This window comes from Typopeltis vanoorti, chromosome 25 (assembly GCF_054136105.1).
Source record: "Typopeltis vanoorti isolate ZY-2024b chromosome 25, IOZ_Tvanoo_1.0, whole genome shotgun sequence".
Taxonomy (NCBI): Eukaryota; Metazoa; Arthropoda; class Arachnida; order Uropygi; family Thelyphonidae; genus Typopeltis; species Typopeltis vanoorti.
In genome coordinates, this window is record NC_143573.1 from 48,588,271 (window position 1) to 48,612,281 (window position 24,011).

At 36.9% G+C, this 24,011-nt stretch overlaps 1 protein-coding gene across 1 annotated transcript in view; it reads left to right on the forward strand.

Moving 5' to 3' along the window:
- LOC150092727 (carboxy-terminal kinesin 2-like) overlaps positions 1–24,011 on the forward strand; it is a 230,065-nt gene that overhangs the window by 12,612 nt on the left and 193,442 nt on the right. Inside the window, exons 2-3 of the mRNA XM_090414368.1 lie at positions 5,795–5,894; positions 23,563–23,707. Of these exons, the coding sequence (XP_090270494.1) occupies positions 5,814–5,894; positions 23,563–23,707 (226 nt within the window). The 5' untranslated portion in view covers positions 5,795–5,813. The remainder of the gene's footprint in view (positions 1–5,794; positions 5,895–23,562; positions 23,708–24,011) is intronic.

The window sequence follows — 24,011 nt, forward strand, 5'->3', positions numbered from 1 at the left end:
AAAATAAAATAAAATAAATAAATAAATAAAAAAAAGCACACCATTACATCCGATTGTTGAAGGAATTGACAGCCCAAATTATCACTTAGCCAAAAAATTAGCGGCTACACTCAAGGAATTGGTAGATCAGTCCCCTTCTTACATAAAAAATACACCAACATTTCATCAATAAAATTAAAAACATTACACTCAACGACCAAGATTTATTAGTCAGCTTTGACATAACTTCCCTTTTCACCGATGTCCCAATCAATGACACTATCTTGCTCTTACCAACATATTTTCATATGTTGATAGTTTAGGTAGTTAAGGTGCAGCAATGGGCTCACCGCTCCCCCCCCCCCCTCCATAGCTAACTTTTATATGGAAGACTTTGAGCAACATGCTCTAGAGACAGCATGTCTAAAGCCCAAAACATGGCTCAGATATGTCGATGAAATTTTTACCATTTGGCCCCACAGCTGCAAAGCTCTAAATACATTCCTTAGCCACCTAAACAAACAACTCTCTTCCATTCCTAGATATACTTGTTGCACGTCTTCCCTCTGGCTGCCTCTCCTTCTCAGTTTACCGCAAACCTACACACACAGGCCAATACATACACAAAAATTCTTACCACCATCCAACACAAAAATTAGGTGTCATAAGCACCCTTAAACACAGAGCTCTAATTATTTGTTCTAATGAACAAGCTCTAAACCAGTAATACAAGATCATCAACCAAACATTTATAAAAAATGGATACAGTAAAAAACTATTCACAAGATCCTCCACAAATACCAGTAAGAACAAAAAAGATTTCAGGAATGCTATTGCCATTCCTTATGTTAGAGGCATTTCTGAAAAAATAGACAGAACGCTACGCAATTACAACATTAAAACCACCTTTAAACCCCCAAATAAGTTAAGACACCTACTCAGTTCTTCTAAAGATCCTCTTCCACACCTAGCCCACCCAGGGGTATACAAAATACAATGCACATGTAAAATACCATACATAGGGGAAACAGGGTGAACTATCCCAATCAGGCTCCATTTTGAAAAAACCGGCCTTTCTGACCATGCACTCGAAACATACCACACAATTGATTGGAAAAATACCAAGTCCATACACTGCACCAAAACCTGGTTTGAGAGAAATTTTAAAGTCATGTGAAATGCTCAAACATAACCCAAATCTCAACAAAAAAATGATGGCCTGACCATTTCAAGAATGTGGAGGACCCATCTACAACCTGTATAACAACCTAAACTAGCCGTAGAAAAATCCCATTACAAGAAGACAACCTGGTGAAGTGTTTGTAACATTCAACAGCAACTGAAGGAAATCATATTATAACAATTAGAACTGCACAAATCCAGAAGAATATTAATACATGAGGACTTTAGCAGTTTATTGTAGTTATATTTTATTATTATTATTATTTATTTATTTATTTATTTTATTTTATTATTTTTTAAAAATATTTTTATTTATTTTTATCACTAGAGGTCAGGCTAGAGAAAAGGATTAATTAACTATTTAGATTTAGTTTACCGGTATACAGGGCTAGAGCATGTAGCTTGGTTCCTTATACACCTGTATCCTTCTGATGATGACCTTGATACAGGGGTCGAAACGTCAAGTTTTATTTTATTAGTAATTAATAAAATAATCTGTTCAACACGTGTTTTTGTGTCGCTAAATTTATAAATACGAATGCTGATCACCGTGTAACCTTAAAGAAAGAATGTTGCAATTATGTTCAATGTGGTGGTTCTTCCCCATTTGAAGACCGTTATTTGTAACATAGTCGAAGATTTTGTAGCTTACTACACGTGATATGTACACATCCCATTGTTTAAGAATATGGCAGGTGTGAGACGGGAATGTGTATGTGTGCATGAAATGCAGGTAGTGGGAGGTGCTGGCAGATACGAGTGTCTCAATCTCGAGATTTAGTGGCAGTGGAGATAATGCAAGTATGTTGGAGGATGGAGAGAATGTTAAAGAACCTACATATAGATTTAGCTTTGGGTAGTTCAGCTGATGGAGAGTTCAGCTACTTGAGAAGGGTGAATTAAAATCTTGGGAGGATAGAGAAGTTGGCTAGTGTAAGAGGAACAAGAGTAGGTCTAAGAAAACAGCATCAGAGAGCAATGGAGAGAATGGGAGAGACAGTAGAAGAGAGATAATTGCAGAAAGACAAGTGAGTATAGAAGCAAGGGGAGGAGAGAGGTGAAAGGTAAGAGGAAGAGAAAGGAGAGAGAGATTGCAAGCCATAAGTCAGGGTAGCCAGTGAGAGAAGAATGAATGCATCTTTCGTTTGAATGAATGAATACGTTTAAGGATAGAAGGGAGTATGCAAGAGATGGGTTGCATTTGAATGCAGAAGGGAGCAGGAATTTGGAGAGACTGTTATTTTCTGGACAAGTGAGTGTGTCAGACAGGGAAACTAGAATTGCATGGAATCGAATGTTGCAGGGATGGCCTCATGTGGGGATAGTGGCTTGAGAAATGGGGGGGGGATTATTATGCAGAGTCGGGTGGAGTATGAGGGGAGTAATAATGGCTATAAGAAGGCTGGCAATACACTTGTTTTTCTGTATACAAATGCTAGTAGCATTAGGAATAAAGGAAATGAGTTTGTGTCATTGATGACTCATTCTCTCCATAGTCAGTGAAACTTGGTTAACTGAGGAGGATGAATAGAAATATTCATCCTCCTCAGGAATAGGCTAACAGGAATAGAAATCGAAAGATATAGCATATTTTGGCAGGAAAGGAAGGTAAATGTGGTGGAGTGTATGCATGATAACACATGAATTGTGCACTCTCAGGGTGGAGAACCTTCATATGGCCACCACTCCAGTAAAACTTTGTCCATCTATTGTCTTTGAGTCTTGCGATGTGTCCTGTCTGTTTCCATTTCTTTCGAAGTATATGTTTGCTACAAACCAGGAAAACTCGATGGCAATGAGCAGCAAATGTTTAGGCAAATTGATTTGGCAAGCACAAAGCAAGTGATCATTGTGGGGAACTTCAACTATAGTGATATAAGCTTGGCTGAGGAGATAGCATGCAGTAATAAAGGAACTGAATTTTTTAATTTCTTGAGAAACAGGGAGATACTTAAGAAAAAATTGTTGATACCAGTGACAAGATTGTATACCTCGAGTGAAGAAGGTAAAGCAATTTGGAGTCAAATGGATGATAAAAGGAATGAAAGGGAATTGCAGAAGAAAAAGAGATTATGGAAGGCATATAAAGAGAGAGAGGTGGAAAACAGTTGCACGAGGAATATAAAGTTCAGACTGGGAAGGTGACTAGTGTTATAATACTGTAAGGAGAGAAATTAGAATATGAGAGGAGACTGGTACTTCAATCCAAGGAGAATCCCAAGAGTTTTTTTGCTATATGGCAAGTAAGAGGAAAAATGATGGTAGGGAGATTATCTTGCTAGGTGGAGATGGGAATCAGATAACCAAAGTAGATGACATAGTTGAGCTATTTAATGACCACTTTATTAGTGTGTTCCATCCTGCTACTGCAGGCTTTATTCCTAGAAGGATAATGAGTGGTAAAGTGTTAGAAGTGAATGAAGAGGATGTATTCCAAAAACTGAGTGCACTAAATATCAATAAACCAGGGGTGACTAGATAGAATTTCAAAATGTTTTACGGGACTCTGCCTTATCGAACCGATTATGTCATCTTGGCTGTTTAATGAAAGTCTTGCAATGGGACATGTACACCTGTTTGTATTTTTTCTGTAGTTAAGATTTTTGGAGAATTGGGCAGACGAGGGTAATATTATTTATGTAGGCCAGCATGGATTTGTTAAAGGGTGCTCTTGTTTTAGTAATCTGGTTATTACCTTTTACTATACAGTAATAAGGTAATAAGAGCAGTGGATGATCTAAGGAATACCCTTTCATTTGTTTGGATTTTTCCAATGCATTTCACAGGATGCCATGTGACAAGTTGATCTTTAGTGAAATGTTTAGTGAAATATTACGAAGTCAGAAAGTGTAACTTACAATTAAGTAGAAAAAATTACCTACAGCGTTCTCGAACTAGGGTATTTTAATAATATGGTGATACACCATTTTACTACTTGTGTATGAAAATATGTCTTTTGTATTGATTCCACCTAGGTATCTTCCATGGTCTGGCTTCCATTAATGAGACTTTAATAAAGGTCGAAACTAGTGTGGATAGTAACCCTTCTCATAATGCATTGCATCAGGATACTAATGTAATTGATGTTGAAGTCAACAGCCTCTATATACAAGAAGCCTACTTGAAGATACTTCACATGCAAACTTTGCTTACACTTGGATGAAGAATTAACACAAATATAATTTCTTGTCAAGCAAGATATATACTTTATTACCGTATATATATATATACAGGTACACGATTAATTAATCCCTCAATGTTACCGCATATATCAAAATCACGTTAATCAAATATAATGATCATTGGTAAAAATTACAATTCGTTCATGATCCATTACTGTATTAATAATTCGTTTTATATGGTATTCTTTTAGGAAAGATAAAAAATGAATGCAAAGGAAATGTTTAATAAATACTTGAACCTACATTAGTTACTGCAATTCAATTTTTTATCAAAAAGTCGTTCGAATTTTCATCAAGAGTCGTTCGAATAATTTTAGTTTTATTCCTATCAGCATAAATTCTATGGTAACAAACAAAATGACTCTCTAGACCTCGGCAAACAAGCATTCCTTGATTAACATCTGGATCCATATCCATTACTTGCTGTTTAAGCGATTCTAAACTGCAAAATATTCCATCCAGTTCTTTGACTGTTATCTCCTTTGGAACATCATCTTCACATTCCATTTGTTCGTTGTCTTCATATGCGTGTTGTTGTTCAATTTCAAGAAGATACTGAACTCTTTTGAATTTGAATTCAATAATTCTTTAACATCATCTGCATCAACACCATCAAAACCAAGGTCTTCACCAATTGCAACGATTTCTTCAACCACGTTTTCAAAATCTTGTTCACAAGATTTTGAAAACCACCTAAGTCATTAACGCATTCTGCAAAAGGTTTTTTCAAACAGCTCTCATGCAGGTAGAAGTTTGCTCCCACGAATCATGAATGTTTTCAATTGCATGTTTAATGTTAAAATTTTTCTAAAATTCTTGGAGCGTAATTGCATTTTCTCCCATTGTTGTTTTTACTGCCTTTGAGGATGTCTTTTTAAGAAAATAGGCTTTGAAAGTTGCAATGATGCCCATGTCCATGAGTTATAACAGTGATGTCGTATTTGGTGGAATTTTGGTAAATTTAAAGGCACGTTAATTAAACACTTGCTGCGTATATCAAGGAATTGTCACGATTAATTTCACTGTGTTAATCAAATCCCGCATTAAGCAAGTATTTAATATTTTTATAAAGTACAGGGATACCTGTACTTTATAAAAGTATATAGATATATATATAGATAAGTATATAGATATATACTTTATAACCAAGCAAAAAACCTTCCTCTGTTGTCCAAATGATAGCTGTGCTTCTTATTATTTCCTTAATCCATTGCTTGGGATAATTTTTTGTTGGATTTTATTAATGACAAGAAATTATAAGAAATATGCACAGATCTTCTAGTTTATGATGATTGTTATTTTATTTTTTTTTAAATTTTGTGATCAGCTACTTGATATTTCTAGTTTAAATTAATTCTATGTGATGATATTTGGCAAAACCAATCGTATTATAAAATGTGTACATATATTTGTGCTATACATCTGCTAAGAATATGTGTATTTTATTTTAGTATACTCACAATTCAAGAAATGACTTCAAAAAAAATTGTTAGCCGCCTTAAACCACCTGAGGCCTCTTTTAAACGTCCGCTATTTTCTGAAGAAAATCAGGTAATTATGTTACAAATTGTGTGTATTGTCATTATTAAATCTAATTGTCTAATCTTTATTCATATTCTATGCATTTGTGTTTTAACCTGTAATTACTGGGTTTACTAATTGTGGATTGCCAAGTTGTCATTAAAGTGTTTGGTCAAATGATACTCCTGTGGAAGTATTTTAATTTCAGGTTTTTGATAGGTGTTTTGTATAACATTTGGTTTCAGTGTTATTCTAGTATTAAAAAGTAAATATTCAAAGGTCTATGTATGAAGTCTTAGAACAGAAGTTTCATCCTCTATTTCCCTTCCCAATCTTCAGTGGTACAATAGTAACAGTTCCTCTTACTGGCTGTCAAACAGTGTATTGGACTGAACCAGATATCAACACTAGATTTGCCACTCACTTGGTACATAATCCTGCTGCCTTCTACATTGCTAGATTGTGAATAAAGGGAGAGTGAGTAGTTGTATTCTGTGGGAACACTGTGAAGGCCACATAATTGCAAGGATTCATCTCCCCCCCCAGCCTCTTTGCTTGTTTATCTTCACCAGTTAAAATTTTTTAACAATTCCTCAATCTTCCCAAAAAATTGAAATAAAAACATGGAAAAATCTTACAAAGAAAAGAGATTTTTGAGTTTTTCCACATTTGCTTCACTGATGTTTGCTGCATAAACACCAACTTAAATTATGTGTCTTATTAAAACACTTAAGGAATTGAACAACGTAGTTAAGGATATAAATTAAATTATACTTTAATAAATAGTTTCCGATATTTTGGCAACGTCACATAGCCATCTTCTAAAGGAACTTACAAAAAAAGGCACGTGCACGTAGGCACTACAAACACAGTAACTGGCAATGAAGAGATGAAGCTATTGTTCTCCTAAAAGTCCTGATGGTGCCCTCTAGTGGACTAAGTAGGTGTTCTTGGCCGTTGGGCTGAAGGTCTGCTGATGTAAGCCTCCAAAATTTGGACAGTCACATACAACCAAATTTGTTGAGGTTTGGAGAATTTCTTAGGGCTGAGGCTGATTCCATAAATAGTCTTTCAAATTTGTATTTGCTATGGTGTATTACTGTAGCTTTCTTCCACCGTATTCTGTGGTGTGTATGCAGAGCATGGTCCGCAAGACCAGAATGGCTGTACTTGTGAAACCGAATGTAGTCCTTGTGTTCAGAAATTCTGATATTCGCTGTCCTGCCTGTTTGGCCAAAGTAAGAAAGTAAGACAGTAAACAGGAAGAAAGCTACAGTAATACACCGTAGCAAATACAAATTCGAAAGACTATTTATGGAATCAGCCTCAGCCCTAAGAAATTCTCCAAACCTCAACAAATTTGGTTGTATGCGACTGCCCCAAATTTGGGAGGCTTACATCAGCAGACGTTTAGCCCAACGGCCAAGAACACCTACTTAGCCCGCTAGAGGGCACCATCAGGACTTTTAGGAGAATAATAGCTTCATCTCTTCATTCCCAGTTACTGTGTTTGTAGCCTACGTGCACGTGCCTTTTTTTGTAAGTTCCTTTAGAAGATGGCAATGTGACGTTGCCAAAATATCGGAAAATATTTATTAAAGTATAATTTAATTTATATCCTTAACTACGTTGTTCAATTCCTTAAGTGTTTTAATAATGCATAACCAACGTATAAGCCTGTCTACGAGAATAAATTATGTGTCCTGTCACCTGCATGCATCCAAACCTAATCTCTTGTTTTTGACTGAATTCTAAATTTCAGCTGTAACAACCACATTCTACCTTAACTGTTCACACTACATTCTGTATCATTTCTTCTAACACAAGGGTGGTATATGCTTTTGTGTGGTCTGATATTTCTTGCCGACTATGCCAAATCTTGAATTTACTCTTTTTGACCTTCTCCATGATGTATCATTCATCTGTTTTCTCTGCTGCTCTCCCATTCTGAAAATCACTCTGACCTCTTTGACTTGTTTTCTCTTGAAACTCGATATCCTACAATCTATCTTAAGAGTGAAGTCATCTTGATGAGTTTAATGTTCCTAATTTCAACTGTTTCCCTTGTTTTCAGTTTCACTGACCAAGCTGGAAGAGAAGCTGAAGTATTTTTTGCAAGCAGTGACTTAAAGGAAATTGTTTATCTACCAACCACAATACCTGACAATCCTGTCTGCTCACCCAACACTCTAGTCTATCTTAACTAATTTTTCTTTCATGTATACTGTTGAGGTGATCTTTGCAGTTTGTAATTCAGATTGTAATCGCATTCATCTCTAGTGGAATATCCTTGTGAAGCATTCATAGCTTCATATCGGTTGGCAGTACAACAGCTTCAGATGTTCAGATTATTGTTCATGATCTCCAGATCTATATATATATATAGTACTTGTGTTCATGTTACAGAAATTATCAATGTTGGAAATTCTTAATCTTTCCAATTTCCACATTTTCCAGTAAATGTGTTGAGCCAGTCAAAGAAAGAAAGATATTAAGTGGCTTGAAGACAAAACTCCAGATTTATTCTCATCCTGAAGTCAGTAACAATTGCAAAACATTCATTAACAAAGCTAAGTCCAATTTTTTTAAAGAGCAAAATGCAGTAAACGCTTTGCAGAAATGGCAGTCATACCTACAAAGGCTGTTGGATGCTACTGTCATCTGCTTCTCTCTCTCTCTTTCTCTCACTCACCCGAATGGCACTACTGCAACATCACTTAAAGCTGACCTCCTGGCATCATTCTTCTCCTCCAACCATCTCCTGCATAGATGACCAAGGCAAATTACCTTAGACTATACCTGGAACATTATACCAGAAATTGCCTTATCATCTGTGCAGAAGTTGGTTGGAAGAGTAGAATGATGCTAGATCAGCTTTCAGTAATGTTATAAAAATGTCATGGCATGTGTGAGAGATGGGTGATCTACATCACCTGTCTCCATAATTTCTGCACAGTGAACTCCCTTTGTAATTGGATCATTTTTCTCATTTCTCATGTAAGGGTAGAGGTTTTCCCCTTCAGATATTCCTACTGATGCAGATGCTTCTCAGTGCTCTGTTATTTCAATCCATCCTCTTCCTCATAAGTAAACGATCTTCTCTCACTGACCTCAAACTCTGTCCACAGTTTTACAGATGATAGCACTTTCCATATCTCCCACTTGTAGAACAAACCTTGCAGTGTTCAAATATCTGAAGTTTCAAAATCTTCTACAACTGGTTAGTGCTCTCAACACTGATATCCATCACATCTCTCAATGAAATGACTAATCTGGTCACCTTCTGTCTCCAAAACACAATTTTGTCTTTTAAGGTTAAAAAAAAAAAAAAAAAAAAAACTTACCATATTTGCCGGCATATAAGACGCATCCCCTTTTTTGTACACATTTTTTAGGAAAAAAGATTTTTTAGATCCTCTTCCTGATTCTGCCAAGTGCTTATCATTTTCTCAGTTGGGGAGTGTCCCGAAATGCCTCTCTGCAGCCCTGTTTCCATGTTCTTTAGCACACACAATCACACGTAGCTTGTATGCAATACTGTAGCAATGCCGATGTTTTACAGCCATAATTTGCCAAGAAATTTGGAGAAAATTTAACGGCAAAAATTTATCACCTACACAACAACCGCGACAACAATTTGAAAGTTTAAACGAACAGGAACACAGATGTGATCGTTGATGACAGCACATGCGCATCTACTGAACACGTAACTGGAATACTCTCACACACTGCAAGGAAGAAATCTTGTAACTCGGAACAAGGAAAATTTCCAGAAATGAAAGTAATAAAAAACTGAGTATCAGCATATAAGATGCACCCTGTTTTTCAGACCTATTTTCAAACGAAAAAAGTGTCTTATACGCCAGCAAATACGGTAATTCGTTTCCCCTTACCTTTTGATAATGCCCAGCTCAGCAACCAAGATCAGATCTCTTTTCTCAGACTTTAACCTTTCCTAGCCCAAATATATATATAGATTAACTGTATTATGCTCAGATGTAGCAGTTTGTATAGAAATTTCTCATGTCTTTTGCAAGTGCTTTTTATCTTTTATGACCTTTTTGAAACAATTTTTGGTTACATGCTTCTCTCCTACCTCATTTGTCTCTAGCTTTGTTTGTTCAAGGTCTGCTAATGCTATCATTCTCCAAAATATTTCTGTCCTCTCTCTCTCTCTCTCTCTCTCTCTCTAGGTTATCCACTCATTTGTTTTCTTTTGTATGGGTATACCACTAGGTTATCATCTATATCCATCAATATGACCTACCCTTTCCATTTTAATTTTAAAATATCTTCTCCTGTTTACATTTAAAATATCAAGTTCTGTGGCAGTATATAGAAATGGCCTATGTTGACATAACTTTGTTAGAACAATCAGTGAATTTTACAGAAATGTTACAAAATCCTGGTCACTGCAACAAGAAGCAAAGAATTATCCCATTAAGTATGGTTGTGTTTCATCAAAAATCTAGCATATACAGATTTGAGATATGATGCTCATTATAATGCTATTAGACAATATAATACATCTTGTGCTGTGCTGTTAATCTAGTGTTAAACTAATAAATTAGTATTATGTTGGAGGTTTAATGGATTTTTTACAACACTCAAAAATAATTAAAATAGAATTTAATACTTCCTATATTTCGTCCTAGTCACTAGGACATCTACGGGGATTACAAAGACAATTAATGTAGCATGCACACAAAAACTTACAATACTAAGCCCAACCACGTGGGTGACAATAAAGACCTATCTAGGTGGAGCGCCCTCTAAGGGCAGTAGTAGGTAGCCTGGAATTTAAGGTGGGACCTCTGGTGATGACTGTTTCCCAAATCTTCGGAAGCTTAATGCAACCGTATTTGTTAAGATTTCGTTGGTTTCTGAGAGCTGCTGCTGCTTCTAAGAAAAGTCTCTCTTTCTTGAATTTGCTGTGGTGGAGCATGGTGGTTTTCTTCCATGATACTCTGTGGGTGGTGTCCATAACATGGTCAGCCAAGCCTGAATGGCCATAGTTGTGTTTAACGATGTACGACTTGTGTTCCTCCAGGTGGATGGATGCTGATCTGCCTGTCTGTCCAAAGTACGCAAGCTTACAGGAACAGGGTACTTTGTAAACTCCAGGCAGAGAGAGAGAGGAGGGAGCTGATCTTTCGTAGAACGGATAAGGGTAGCCAGTTTGCGGTAGGGCTTATATGCTGTGTGTAGGTTATACTTTTTTAGTATCTTGGCTATTTTTTCCGAAGTGCCACGGATGTAGGGTATGGTGATGGCATTTTTAAATTCTTGTTGACGAGAGGGATGGGGAATGGGGGAGGAATTGATTATTTTTTTGATGCTGTGTTCGCTGTAGCCATTGGAGATGAAAGTTCTGTGTATGTGGTTAAGCTCAGTAGTGAGAGCGGTTCCACTGGAACAAAGATTGTGGGCTCTCTTGGTAAGGGTTTTAATGATGCCATATTGTTGTGAGGGGTGGTGGTGGGAGAGTTTGTGAATGTATGTGCCTGTGTATGTGGGTTTTCTGTATCCAGTGAAGGCAAGTGTATCATTAGGCAGGTGCGTGACTAAGGTGTCTAGGAAGGGTAAACAATTGTTCTTTTCCTTTTCCATAGTAAACTGGATTCTTGGATGTAGGCTATTGAGATGACCGAGGAAGGAGTCTAACGTGTCTGGGCCATGAGGCCAAATAGAGAACACATCATCTACATATCTTAGCCAGATAGAAGGTTTGAGTGGGGCTGAGTCTATGGCTCGTTTTTCGAAATCTTCCATATAGAAATTGGCATGGGGGGGGTGAGAGGGGGGAGCCCATGGCGGTTCCCTCTATCTGCTTGTAGATTTTGTTATTCCAAGCGAAATAGCCAGAGTTGATGGCGAAGGAAAAGAGATCTAAGATGTCAGAGGGAAAAATGTTTTCTAAGAGAGATAAAGTGTCAGTTAAGGGAATATTGGTAAACAAGAAGGAGATATCAAAGCTTACTAATATGTCTGTATTATTCAAGTTAAATTTTCTGTGAGGGCTTTAAAGTGGGTCGAGTTTTTTATATAGGAAGCTGAATTTCCGGTGAGGGGGGACAGAGAGTTGGCCAGCTGTTTAGACAGTCTGTAACAAGGTGCATTGGTGGCATCTACTATAGGCCTGAGTGGGGAATTAGGTTTGTGGATTTTTGGTAAACCGTATATTCGGGGGGGATGGGAGCGGAAAGGTTTAAGTTTTTTCGTGACGTCGGTGGGCCAGGAGGTTACTTTTTTAAGTAAGATTTTTCATTTCTTAACTTGCGTTTTTGTGGGGTCGTGTTCTAGCGGGATGTAGGTAGCGCGATCGCGGAGGATAATGTTCATTTTACGATTGTATTTGCTGGTATTAAGGACAACTGTGGCATTACCTTTATCCGCTCTGGTGATGACGATACTTTTTTCTTTGCGTAATTTCTGGAGAGCCATGCGTTGGGAATAAGATAAGTTACTTTTTGGAGGCGAAGAGTGAACGAGGATGTTGGCTACGTCGAGTCTGATGTTGTTGGCTACTTCCAACGGTAAGCGACCGATCCCCGTTCGACGTTAACCATTACAACGAGCACTGGCACTTCTTTCGGGACGACGGCAAAATTACGGCCGAGGCAAAGGGCGCTGACGGCATCATCGTTGAGCCTTTTGTACGAGAGGTTTATTACTGTCTGGAGCGGTTGAATTTGTGGTTGTGGTTTGTCTTTAACCAGGTTGCTGTATTTCTTGACATGTTTGTTTTTTATTTTCTGAAATTCTCTCTGTGCGGAAGTTCCCGAAATGTCAGAGAGAATCGACCAAAGTTCAGGGTTGCACCACAGCAAATTCAAGAAAGAGAGACTTTTCTTAGAAGCAGCAGCAGCTCTCAGAAACCAATCAAATCTTAACAAATATGGTTGCATTAAGCTTCCGAAGATTTGGGAAACAGTCATCACCAGAGGTCCCACCTTACATTCCAGGCCACCTACTACTGCCCTTAGAGGGCGCTCCACCTAGATAGGACTTTGTCACCCACGTGGTTGGGCTTAGTATTGTAAGTTTTTGTGTGCATGTTACATTAATTGTCTTTGTAATCCCCGTAGATGTCCTAGTGACTAGACGAAATATAGGAAGTATTAAATTCTATTTTAATTCTTTTTGAGTGTTGTAAAAATCCATTAAACCTCCAACATAATGTCCTCACAGCACTTAAGCCTCTACACAAGAATTCTAATCATCCATGAAGAAGAGTTAGCACGCAAATCCAAGCAATACGGTAAGTCAAAACTACGACTATCTAGACAACTAAATAGGCTGGCCTTTTTAAAAAGATGTCGGGATACAAGAGTGATACCGAAATGTGTTAAAATGAAGATCAATTTCCATTCCAAAAAAGCACTCCGGATATACAAACGTGCCAGCTTAGCATTACTACGCGAGCAAATCGCCTCTACTCGTGCCGCCCTCGCAGTGACGAACGCCGCCATTGGCTCCTTACATGCGGAGCTCTCCACCGTTCTTAACACTGAACTTTGGTCGATTCTCTCTGACATTTCGGAAACTTCCACACAGAGAGAATTTCAGAAAATAAAAAACAAACATGTCAAGAAATACAACAACCTGGTTAAAGACAAACCACAACCACAAATTCAACCGCTCCAGACAGTAATAAACCTCTCGTCCAAAAGGCTCAACGATGATGCCGTCAGCTCCCTTTGCCTCGGCCGTAATTTTGCCGTCGCCCCGAAAGAAGTGCTGGTGCTCGTTGTAATGGTTAACGTCGAACGGGGGATCGGTCGCTTACCGTCGGAGGTAGCCAACAACATCAGACTCGACGTAGCCAACATCCTCGTTCACTCTTCACCTCCAAAAAGTAACTTATCTTATTTCCAACGCATGGCTCTCCAGAAACTACGCAAAGAAAAAAGTATCGTCATCACCAGAGCGGATAAAGGTAATGCCACAGTTGTCCTTAATACCAGCGAATACAATCGTAAAATGAACATTATCCTCCGCGATCGCGTTACCTACATCCCGCTAGAACACGACCCCACAAAAACGCAAGTTAAGAAATGAAAAATCTTACTTAAAAAAAGTAACCTCCTGCCCCCCCCCCCCCCACGTCACGAAAAAACTTAAACCTTTCCGCTCCCGTCCCCCCCGAATATACAGTTTATCAAAAATCCACAAACCTAATTCCCCACTCAGGCCTATAGTAGATGCCACCAATGCACCTTGTTACAGACTGTCTAAACAGCTGGCTAACTCTCTGTCTCCCCTCTCCCCTCACCGGAAATTCAGCTTCCTATATAAAAAACTCGACCCACTTTAAAGCCCTCACAGAAAATTTAACCTTGAATAATACAGACATATTAGTAAGCTTTGATATCTCCTCCTTGTTTACCAATATTCCCTTAACTGACACTTTATCTCTCTTAGAAAACGTTTTTCCCTCTGGCATCTTAGATCTCTTTTCCTTCGCCATCAACTCTGGGTATTTCGCTTGGAATAACAAAATCTACAAGCAGATAGAGGGAACCCCCATGGGCTCCCCCCTCTCACCCCCCCTTGCCAATTTCTATATGGAAAATTTCGAAAAACGAGCCATAGACTCAGCCCTACTCAAACCCTCTATCTGGCTAAGATATGTAGATGATGTGTTCTCTATTTGACCTCATGGCCCAGACACGTTAGACTCCTTCCTCGGTCATCTCAATAGCCTACATCCAAGAATCCAGTTTACTATGGAAAAGGAAAAGAACAATTGTTTACCCTTCCTAGACACCTTAGTCACGCACCTGCCTCATGATACACTTGCCTTCACTGTATACAGAAAACCCACACACACAGGCAGATACATTCACAAACTCTCCCACCACCACCCCCTCACAACAATATGGCATTATTAAAACCCTTACCAAGAGAGCCCACAATCTTTGTTCCAGTGGAACTGCCCTCACTACTGAGCTTAACTGCATACACAGAACTTTCTTCTCCAATGGCTACAACGAACACAGCATCAAAAAAATAATCAATTCCTCCCCCATTTCCCATCCCTCTCGTCAACAAGAATTTAAAAATGCCATCACCACACCCTACATCCGTGGTACTTCGGAAAAAATAGCCAAGATACTAAAAAAGTATAACCTACACACAGCATATAAGCCCTACCGCAAACTGGCTACCCTTATCCGTTCTACGAAAGATCAGCTCCCTCCTCTCTCTTTCTGCCTGGAGTTTACAAAGTACCCTGTTCCTGTAAGCTTGCGTACTTTGGACAGACAGGCAGATCAGCATCCATTCGCCTGGAGGAACACAAGTCGTACATCGTTAAACACAACTATGGCCATTCAGGCTTGGCTGACCATGTTATGGACACCACCCACAGAGTATCATGGAAGAAAACCACCATGCTCCACCACAGCAAATTCAAGAAAGAGAGACTTTTCTTAGAAGCAGCAGCAGCTCTCAGAAACCAACGAAATCTTAACAAATACGGTTGCATTAAGCTTCCGAAGATTTGGGAAACAGTCATCACCAGAGGTCCCACCTTAAATTCCAGGCTACCTACTACTGCCCTTAGAGGGCGCTCCACCTAGATAGGACTTTATTGTCACCCACGTGGTTGGGCTTAGTATTGTAAGTTTTTGTGTGCATGCTACATTAATTGTCTTTGTAATCCCCGTAGATGTCCTAGTGACTAGGACGAAATATAGGAAGTATTAAATTCTATTTTAATTATTTTTGAGTGTTGTAAAAAATCCATTAAACCTCCAACATAATGTCCTCACAGCACTTAAGCCTCTACACAAGAATAATAAATTAGTAGTTTCTTAACATTTGGTAACTATACTGATATTAGATTAACATATATCTAAGTCACAGAGGTCTCAAAAGCAGCAAATTTTAAATTATTATTAATTATATAAGAATTGTATAAGGGTTAAAGATGACTGCAAGAAACTTGCACCCCGTTTCCTGCCATCATACAAAAATTATAGCAAATCACCGGGATCCTTAAAAGTGATTCCTAAAGGCATTATCCTCTTCCAAAAAGCAGTAGCATTAGCTTGTAGTACTGTGATGAACGTATAGTTCATCAGTAGGAAAATTCCCCTTAATTCTTGCATTCAGTTTTATTTCCCTTTTTTTTTTTTTTTTTTTTTATTTATTTTTTATTTATTTATTTTTTTAAGATGGGTCCTTTGATAGCCAGGGATTGGGGAAAAAAAAAAAAATTAACAATCAGAGGATTTTAGTTTTCTTTACATAATGATAATTCTGTAACATGCTTTGTTGTAAATAGTTAGTGTATTTTTACCTTATCACTCCTGCTGGCTTGTAGGTCATTAGTCAATTATGACAAAATCACTGATTTTGTCATAATCGAATACAACAACAAGAGGAAGGGGAGGCCAAGATATGTACTTTTATTGTTTCTAGAGAGAGAGCATACTGCAAAATAGCCCTTGTGATATGTAACATAAATAGATGTAAAGCAGATAGTACTGATTTCATTTTCTCAGAATATACAATTCCTTGATATTGACTCAAAAAAACATAACCTAAATGTTTTACACTTGTTCTCCTGGTTATTTCTATTTCATTTGACTTCGCAGTCCTGTCCATCCACCAGTGTTTCAGAGCCAGTCAGAATTCTGTAAACCTAATAATATATTCCAGGGGTTCTCAACCTTTTCTAGTGGCGTACCGCTATATCTAATTCAAGATATTAGATGTACCAGTAAGGCAGTAGCTCATGTACCACCAGTAGTACACATACCATAGGTTGAGAATCCCTGATATATTCAGTGTGCATTTTATTTTACCCTCAATATTTGTTTATAATGATACACAGAAGAAATTGTATGATTTCTTTTTTTAATTAATTTTTTTCCTCTAAAATGATTTAAGACATATTGTAACAACTGGAAATTTGAAAATGAGCATATATCATCATCATCATCATCATCAAATTTCTGATATATCCCCTCAGGGAGTGTACAGGATATTAAGATAGTATGACATGAAAAAAGTTACATAGTTACTAAACCATCGACAATCTTCCTCCATATTAATGTGTTATCTCAAGACTCCAATATTACTATATTGTATATTTCTGTCTTCTAAGGTAATCAGTCCATTCATTTTGGTCTTCCTTTGGAATTCCAAAATGAATGGACTGATACAGTAAGAAGTCTTTTCGTGACGTGGTTGTTTTGCTAGCCTTTTCTCTCCCCTTCTGTTTACTGCCAGAGGTTAGTTCTGCTAACACATTCCTGAATGTTAACAATTTACAGTCTAAATCTTGCATCATGTTGTTCCCTTGGTATGTGAAGTTCCTAACCTCTTCCAGCTCATGTCCATTGATCTGTATTTGCCTTTTTAACCTCTTCTCTTTGAATATTGTTTTTGTTTTATCAATGTTTGTTATCAACCCATATCTCTTCTTAACTTCAGCACTGTTTCCATTTCCATCTTTTTCAATAATGACTGTCATCTGCAAATTGTAAATTATTTATTTTTGTACCTTGAATTGAAATTCCCCTTTTATTATTTTTTATGACATCCATTGTTCTTTCCAAATGCATGAAGATATTGGGTTTCCTTGTTTCATGCGTCTTGTCCAAAACCATCTTCCTATTTCTCCACAGTTTCTCACAGCAGTTTCTGCATCAGACATATCAGGCTACTGTCCACTCCATAAGATTCAGGTACAGTCCATGCCACTTTCTGATTATTATTGTCAAATGGTTTCTGAAAATCAACAAAGCTGGTATAAATGTTTTTTTTTTTTTTTTTTTTACACAGAGCTTTCTCTACAATTAATGTTAACATTAATATTCACAGTACTTCTGTCTCTTCTTAATTCTGCTTGCTCATCTTCCAGATGTTCTTCTCTTAGTTTCTTATTCTTTTTGTTAAATATCATCACAATACTTTTCCTACATGATGTGTTAGAGCAATTATTCTGTAGTTTTTGCAGTCCACTTTGCTTTCTCTCTTGTTTTCCTATTCTTTTGTTGCTTTCTCTTTGTTCCATGCAATGTTACACAACCAGTATAGTTCATCTATGATCACTTTGCTACCATGTTTCAGCATCTCTTTTATGGTTTTTCAGACATTTTACTGCCTTCACAACCTCATCCCTTAGTATATGTGTTTCTCCCCTGTGCTTGGTGGTGATATTTGTCTGAATTCATTAATTATAACCTCCCTTGCACTTCAACATCTCCCTTTGTCTTATATAACCAAGCAGTATCTTGTCCATCTCTCCTATTTCTTCTGTGTTCATTAAGCTTTCACCCTTTTCATCTTTTATAGTGCTCTGCTTTGGACTCCATTTCTGGTTGATGTTTCTGATTATCTTGTGCACTTCTCTTTGTTCTCTCTCTCTCTTCACCATAGTATTTATTGATCCTCACACTGCTCCTTTAGCTATTTTGATTTGTCACTTCTGACCACCTTCTTCACTTATTACATTTTGCTCTATACTGTTCTTCCATTTTCAAAGAAATCTCTCTCTAATCCTTGATGCTCTTTTTTCTTGAATTATTTTTAATGTCTCCTGTGATATCCTCGTTTTCTTTGGTTTTCCTCTCTCTCTCTTTCTCTCTGGACTCTTTATTCCACTACTCTCTTTCTCTTGATTGCAGATACCACTTTGTTGTTTCAATCTCCCTGTTCCTTTTTCTGTAATGGATTTTGGTTCTTCCTCGAGCACCTTTCTGTACATTTTCTCTGATTTCCTCATTAAGTGTCCTCTTGTCTTTCTGACTATGAAACTGATGTTGTGTTGAAACCCACACAACATCACTTGTGTGGGTTTCAACTTATATTGGCAATCACTAAGCTATGATTTGATTCTACATCTGCCTCCCCGAAATGTTCAATACTGCTGAACTGATGTGGCCCAACACTTGATTATGAGTATCATGTCTAGCCTGTTGTTTGTTCTTCCATTAGAACTTCCATGTCCATTTCCTGCAGTCTTTTTACTGGAATTTTGTGTTGCAAATTACTGTGTCATGCTTCAAAGTGAAATCAAGCATTCTTTTTCCTCTTTCACTGCTTTCTCCTTATCCATATTTACTCATTGTTCTTTCCAATCTTTGCATTCCCATCTCCTCCAATGATTAATATATCTTTCTTTCTTTGGTTCTGACTTCATGATTATTTACAAGTTGCTATAGAATAACTATTTCTTCTTTAATACTTTCTGAATTAGTTGAATAGACAAGGACTACTGTGATGTTAAATGGCCTTACTGCAGATATTGCCATTATTGTTCTTTTGTTTACTGGTTTGTATCCTAATAATGCTTATCTTCCTCTTTTACTGAGAGGAAATCTAACTCCTACTTTATGTTTTATGCTATTGCCAGACCAGATGATTCTTCCACCTATCACTCATCTTCTTTAATATATTAATGTATTTGCCAGTATGAGTTGTTTTTGTGTATACAGAGAACTGTAGATTGCCATTAGGTTGACAAAGAATGTCCAGAAAGGGAAGATGGTTGTTATCTTCTACTTCTAGTGTAAATTTGAGGCTTTGATTTAATGAATTAATCTTCCCAAGAAATTATAGAGATCAGACAAGGAAGAGTTCAATACAGCAAAAACATCATCAGCATACCTGTACCAAATGGATAGCTAAGGTGAAAAAATCAATTCATATTGGCAAATACATTAATTCTACTTCACATTATCATCCTTATCAGAAATATGGTGTAGTTAAATCTCTAGTTTACAGAGCTCATAAAATTTGTTCAACTGATTCTTTTTTCAAATATGAACTTTTTATTATCAAAGCCACCTTGATCTCTGATGGTTATAATGCAAAAACTATCAATAAAGTAATTAATAATTATGGCCTTCATTTTAATTCTCCTTGAGAAGAAGTTTCTAGAATCTCTCTTTCATATGTTAAATGACTATCAGAAAAAATAGCAAGATTTCTTAGCCAGATTAACCTAAAAGTCTCTTTCCATCCAGTTCATAAACTAAATGCCTTCCTTGTGTCTCCTGAACACAAATATCCTCCTCTCTCTTATTCTGGAGGTTATACAAGGTGTCCCAAAATTCACGCAAGATTTAAATTTAGCACCATTTGTGCGGTAAAGTGTTGCCAACGAGAAAAAAAAGACAGTGTGACAGCTGACAGTTCATGGTTATTGAAAATGACCACACACAGCGAAGAGAGTTCGTTGAATGGATTATGGAACAACAACAAGTGGATGCTTATTTTTCAAACAAAATCATCGTCAGCGATGAGGCTCATTTTCATCTTGATGGCTTCGTTAATCGACAAAATTGTCGCATTTGGGGTTCAGAAATTCACGAGTGATTGTTGAGAAACAAATGCATCCACAACGTGTCACTGTTTGGTGCGGATTTTGGGCTGGAGGCATCATTGGTCCATTCTTCTTCGAAAATGCGGCTGGTAAGGCAATAACAGTTAATGGTGCTTGCTATCGTGACATGATAATCCAGTTTTTTGTGCCTAAATTGCAAGATATGGATGTGGATGACATGTGGTTTCAACAAGACAGTGCCTCATGCCATACTGCCTGAGAAACAATTCAATAACTGCATGAGTCATTTCCTGGTCGTGTAATTTCCCGTTTTGGTGATCAGAATTGGCCGCCCAGATCATGTGACTTAACGGTGTTGGACTTTTTTTCTTTGGGGTTTTTTGAAGTCTAAGGTTTATGCCAACAAGCCCACGACCACCCACGCCATGAAGGAGGAAATTGAGCGCTGTATCAACGAAATTCAGCCACATTTATGCAAAACGGTCATGGAAAATTTCGACAAAAGAGTGCGTATGTGTCAGCAAAGCCGTGGAGGCCATTTACCCGATATGCTATTCCATGCATAACCCTATACTGTATATTTTATGAATCAATAAGAAATTACAATTTTTAATTAAAAACCTGTGTTTTTCTATCAAAATTACTTCTTGCGTGAATTTTGGGACACCCTGTATAATCCCTTGTTCTTTGTGGCCTGTGTTATTATGTACAGACTGGTCATTCCACCCAAATTCATCTAGTAGTAGGGTGACTAGTAGTGTCCTAGGGCACTGTACTAGGACCACTACTATTTAATTTGTATGCATTAATGATAATGGAGATGATTTGAGGGATAATATTCAATTGTTAGCTGATAAAGCAAAACTGAGGATATCAATAGTTGATAAAGATGATATAGATATCTTGCACAATGACTTAAATAAATTGGTAGTGTGAGCAAAAGGCATTGGTTGTCAATCTAATGTAAAATGTAAGGTAATTCGCTTTGGGATGAAAGGGTTACATACTTCGTATCATATTAATGGTATTAGTTTACAGGAAATTGATAATGCTAAGGATCTGGGTGTTATGGTGGATAGAGATTTGAAATTCAGAGAACATATTGCAAGAGTTGACAGTACATCTCAGGATTACTTGGATATTGAAGAACATATTGACAAGTAAAAATAGGGATATTATTATCCCTCTTTATAAGGATATGATTCTGCCACTTATTGAGTACTGTGCAGAGATTTAAGGGTATGTGGGTTGCAGAGTTTAGCTGACAGGTAGAGGAGGGGGAGATATGATAGAAACTTGCAAGTTACTAAACAGATTTTAAAATTGACACAAAAGAAATTTTTCAATACATGGGGAATATGAGGAAAAAGGAGGGATCATACTTGGAAGTTGTCTAAGAGTTTGTGGAATAGGTTCTTTACTTGGAGAGTGCTAAATGAGTGGAATGGATTTGCTAGAGTTGATTGTGAATGCCCCAAGAGTGAACGAGTTTAAGGAGATGTATGATAGGTATTGTGTTAATGAATAGTGTTGGTCTCTTGCAATGAGTCTTTTGACTCCATGGAGTACCTGTATAAATAATAATAATGTAAATATCAAAAATTTTTGCCATATAATGAAAATATCGTCAACATATCTCCACCATATAGATGGTCTAGAGGAGATTGTGGAGAGAATTTCTTTTTCAAGTTTTTCCATGAAACTCTTACTAATAGCCAACACATTATCACAAAATGGATATCCTTCAAACATCTTCAAAAAATATCTATACGGTGACAACCCCAGACAAGAAGAATCAAGCTCCCAGCACTCTACTGTAGTGATCCCTTTCATCAAGTCAATTTCTTATCAAATAGCCAGAATACTAAGAGCCTACAACATCAGAGTGGTCTTCAAACCAACCACCAGCATCAGACAGGTTTTAGGATCCCCAAAAGATAAGGCACCATTCTACAAATATCCAGGAGTATATTACATTCCTTGCTCTGTGGTCTTGCCTGCATCGGACAAACTTCACGGAGTTTAGAAATCAGACAAAAAGAACATGTTGGTGATGTAAACCACAACAGAAGTATCTCTTCCGGCTTAGCACATCATTTCTTTACATCTAACCACACGATAGAGTGGCAAAACAGCTCCATGCCATATCTGGATGACGACTACAGACATCGTTTATTCAAGGAAGCCATAATAGTGTTAATAACTGGCGGAAACCTCTACAGAAATCAGGGTGCAATCCTAAACAGTTTGTGGAAAAACCTGATCCTCTCTTTAAATCCATCTGAACTACAGCCAGTAATCACATTTATAACATGTGTAATGTGATTACTGTGAAACACGCATGCGTGATAATGAATAAGAACAATAAGTTCTTTCAGTCTCTGTCACGCGAACATGTAACCTTAGCTACTAGTTTGTTGACAACGTTTTTATGTTTCTTTCAATTTGCATTTACTAGTATTTATGTCTTTCCGATAAATGCCTTGAAAAAGCTAGACAGTTTTCTGGCGAAACTGGTAGGCTATAATGTAAGATGCTTGTAAATGGTCAGTATTAAATAAGTTTGTATTTTTAATTATCAAACGACCAAATATGTTTAGTTTAAACAGATTTCACTTTTGTTCCAAAAGAAAACTCTCAGTAATATCACAGCAAGTGGTGTTGCATCAATTTACTGTGCTATTAAAAGCTATTCATTTTATACACCAGTTACATATAATGATATAGCCATGCTGTGCTGAAATAATTTATTTCACATAATGATTTTCCTGAATGCATCCTTTTACATTAACGTGAATATTTTAACTATAAAAGGAAAGTGACTAGATAACGTAATGAAGAGGAGCAAAAATTTGGTTCACAACCTGACCATGGTACTCAGAAATATTAATAATCATAATAAGATAAAACATGTAATTTATCTGATAGTTTTTATTTTTGTATTAGTTTAATCAACTTGAAAAAGTAGAACAAGTTAAAAATCTTTTAGAACATTTCCAAATGCCCATATTAGGTTGTTTCCGAAAACACCAGCAACTAAAAATATATTTTTTTTAATTACTGAAAAACATTTTTTTTACTGGAGAAAGAGCTTTGCAAGGCTACAGCCTGGTTTCTTAAATTATTATTAAAATGATAATAACATGTCAATTTTTTTCTCACTTGATGAGACATTGTGTTAGGATCTCTGAATGAGATGATTTGGCCATGTTCCAAAGCATTTTAATATAGGGAAAAAAAAAAAGATATTTCAACAGTGCAATAAAGGCAGTTAAGTGATTAAGAACATTAATGTAGTTATTATTCTTTTATATCTTTAAGGGAGATACAAACAATTATAGTTTGTTAACTGTGCTATATTTTCATTGAGGTTTTATTTTTTTTTTAAATTCTCAGCCTCCCGGTATGAAGAGGGCTCGAATAGAGGGTGTGCTTTCTTCAAGGCGTGCATCACAATACTCAAAGGCTGTTATAAGAAAATCTCCACAGGAATCAAGTGCTACAATGAGTAGTACAGTAGTAGGAAATAAAAGAAATAATGGTAAGTATTTTAATTTTTTATTGTTTCTTTAAATGCTTCCTTTTAATCAAACTTGGCAATGTTCAAACTGATTTGTAACTTTGGCCATCTCAATTGTCATATTCATTTGACTCTCTGTAGCAAATTTATATAGCAGTCCAAAGGAGCATTTTATCATAAGATTGGTGCTAGTGAAATTTAGCTTAGCCTTATTTGTAATTTTTCATAGTGGACGAGTTCACTATAACATGGTGAACCCTCTCGCTGTTCTATATTACGTGATTGCATAATTACTAATTTCCTACTAACACTGCAGCTTGGCAGG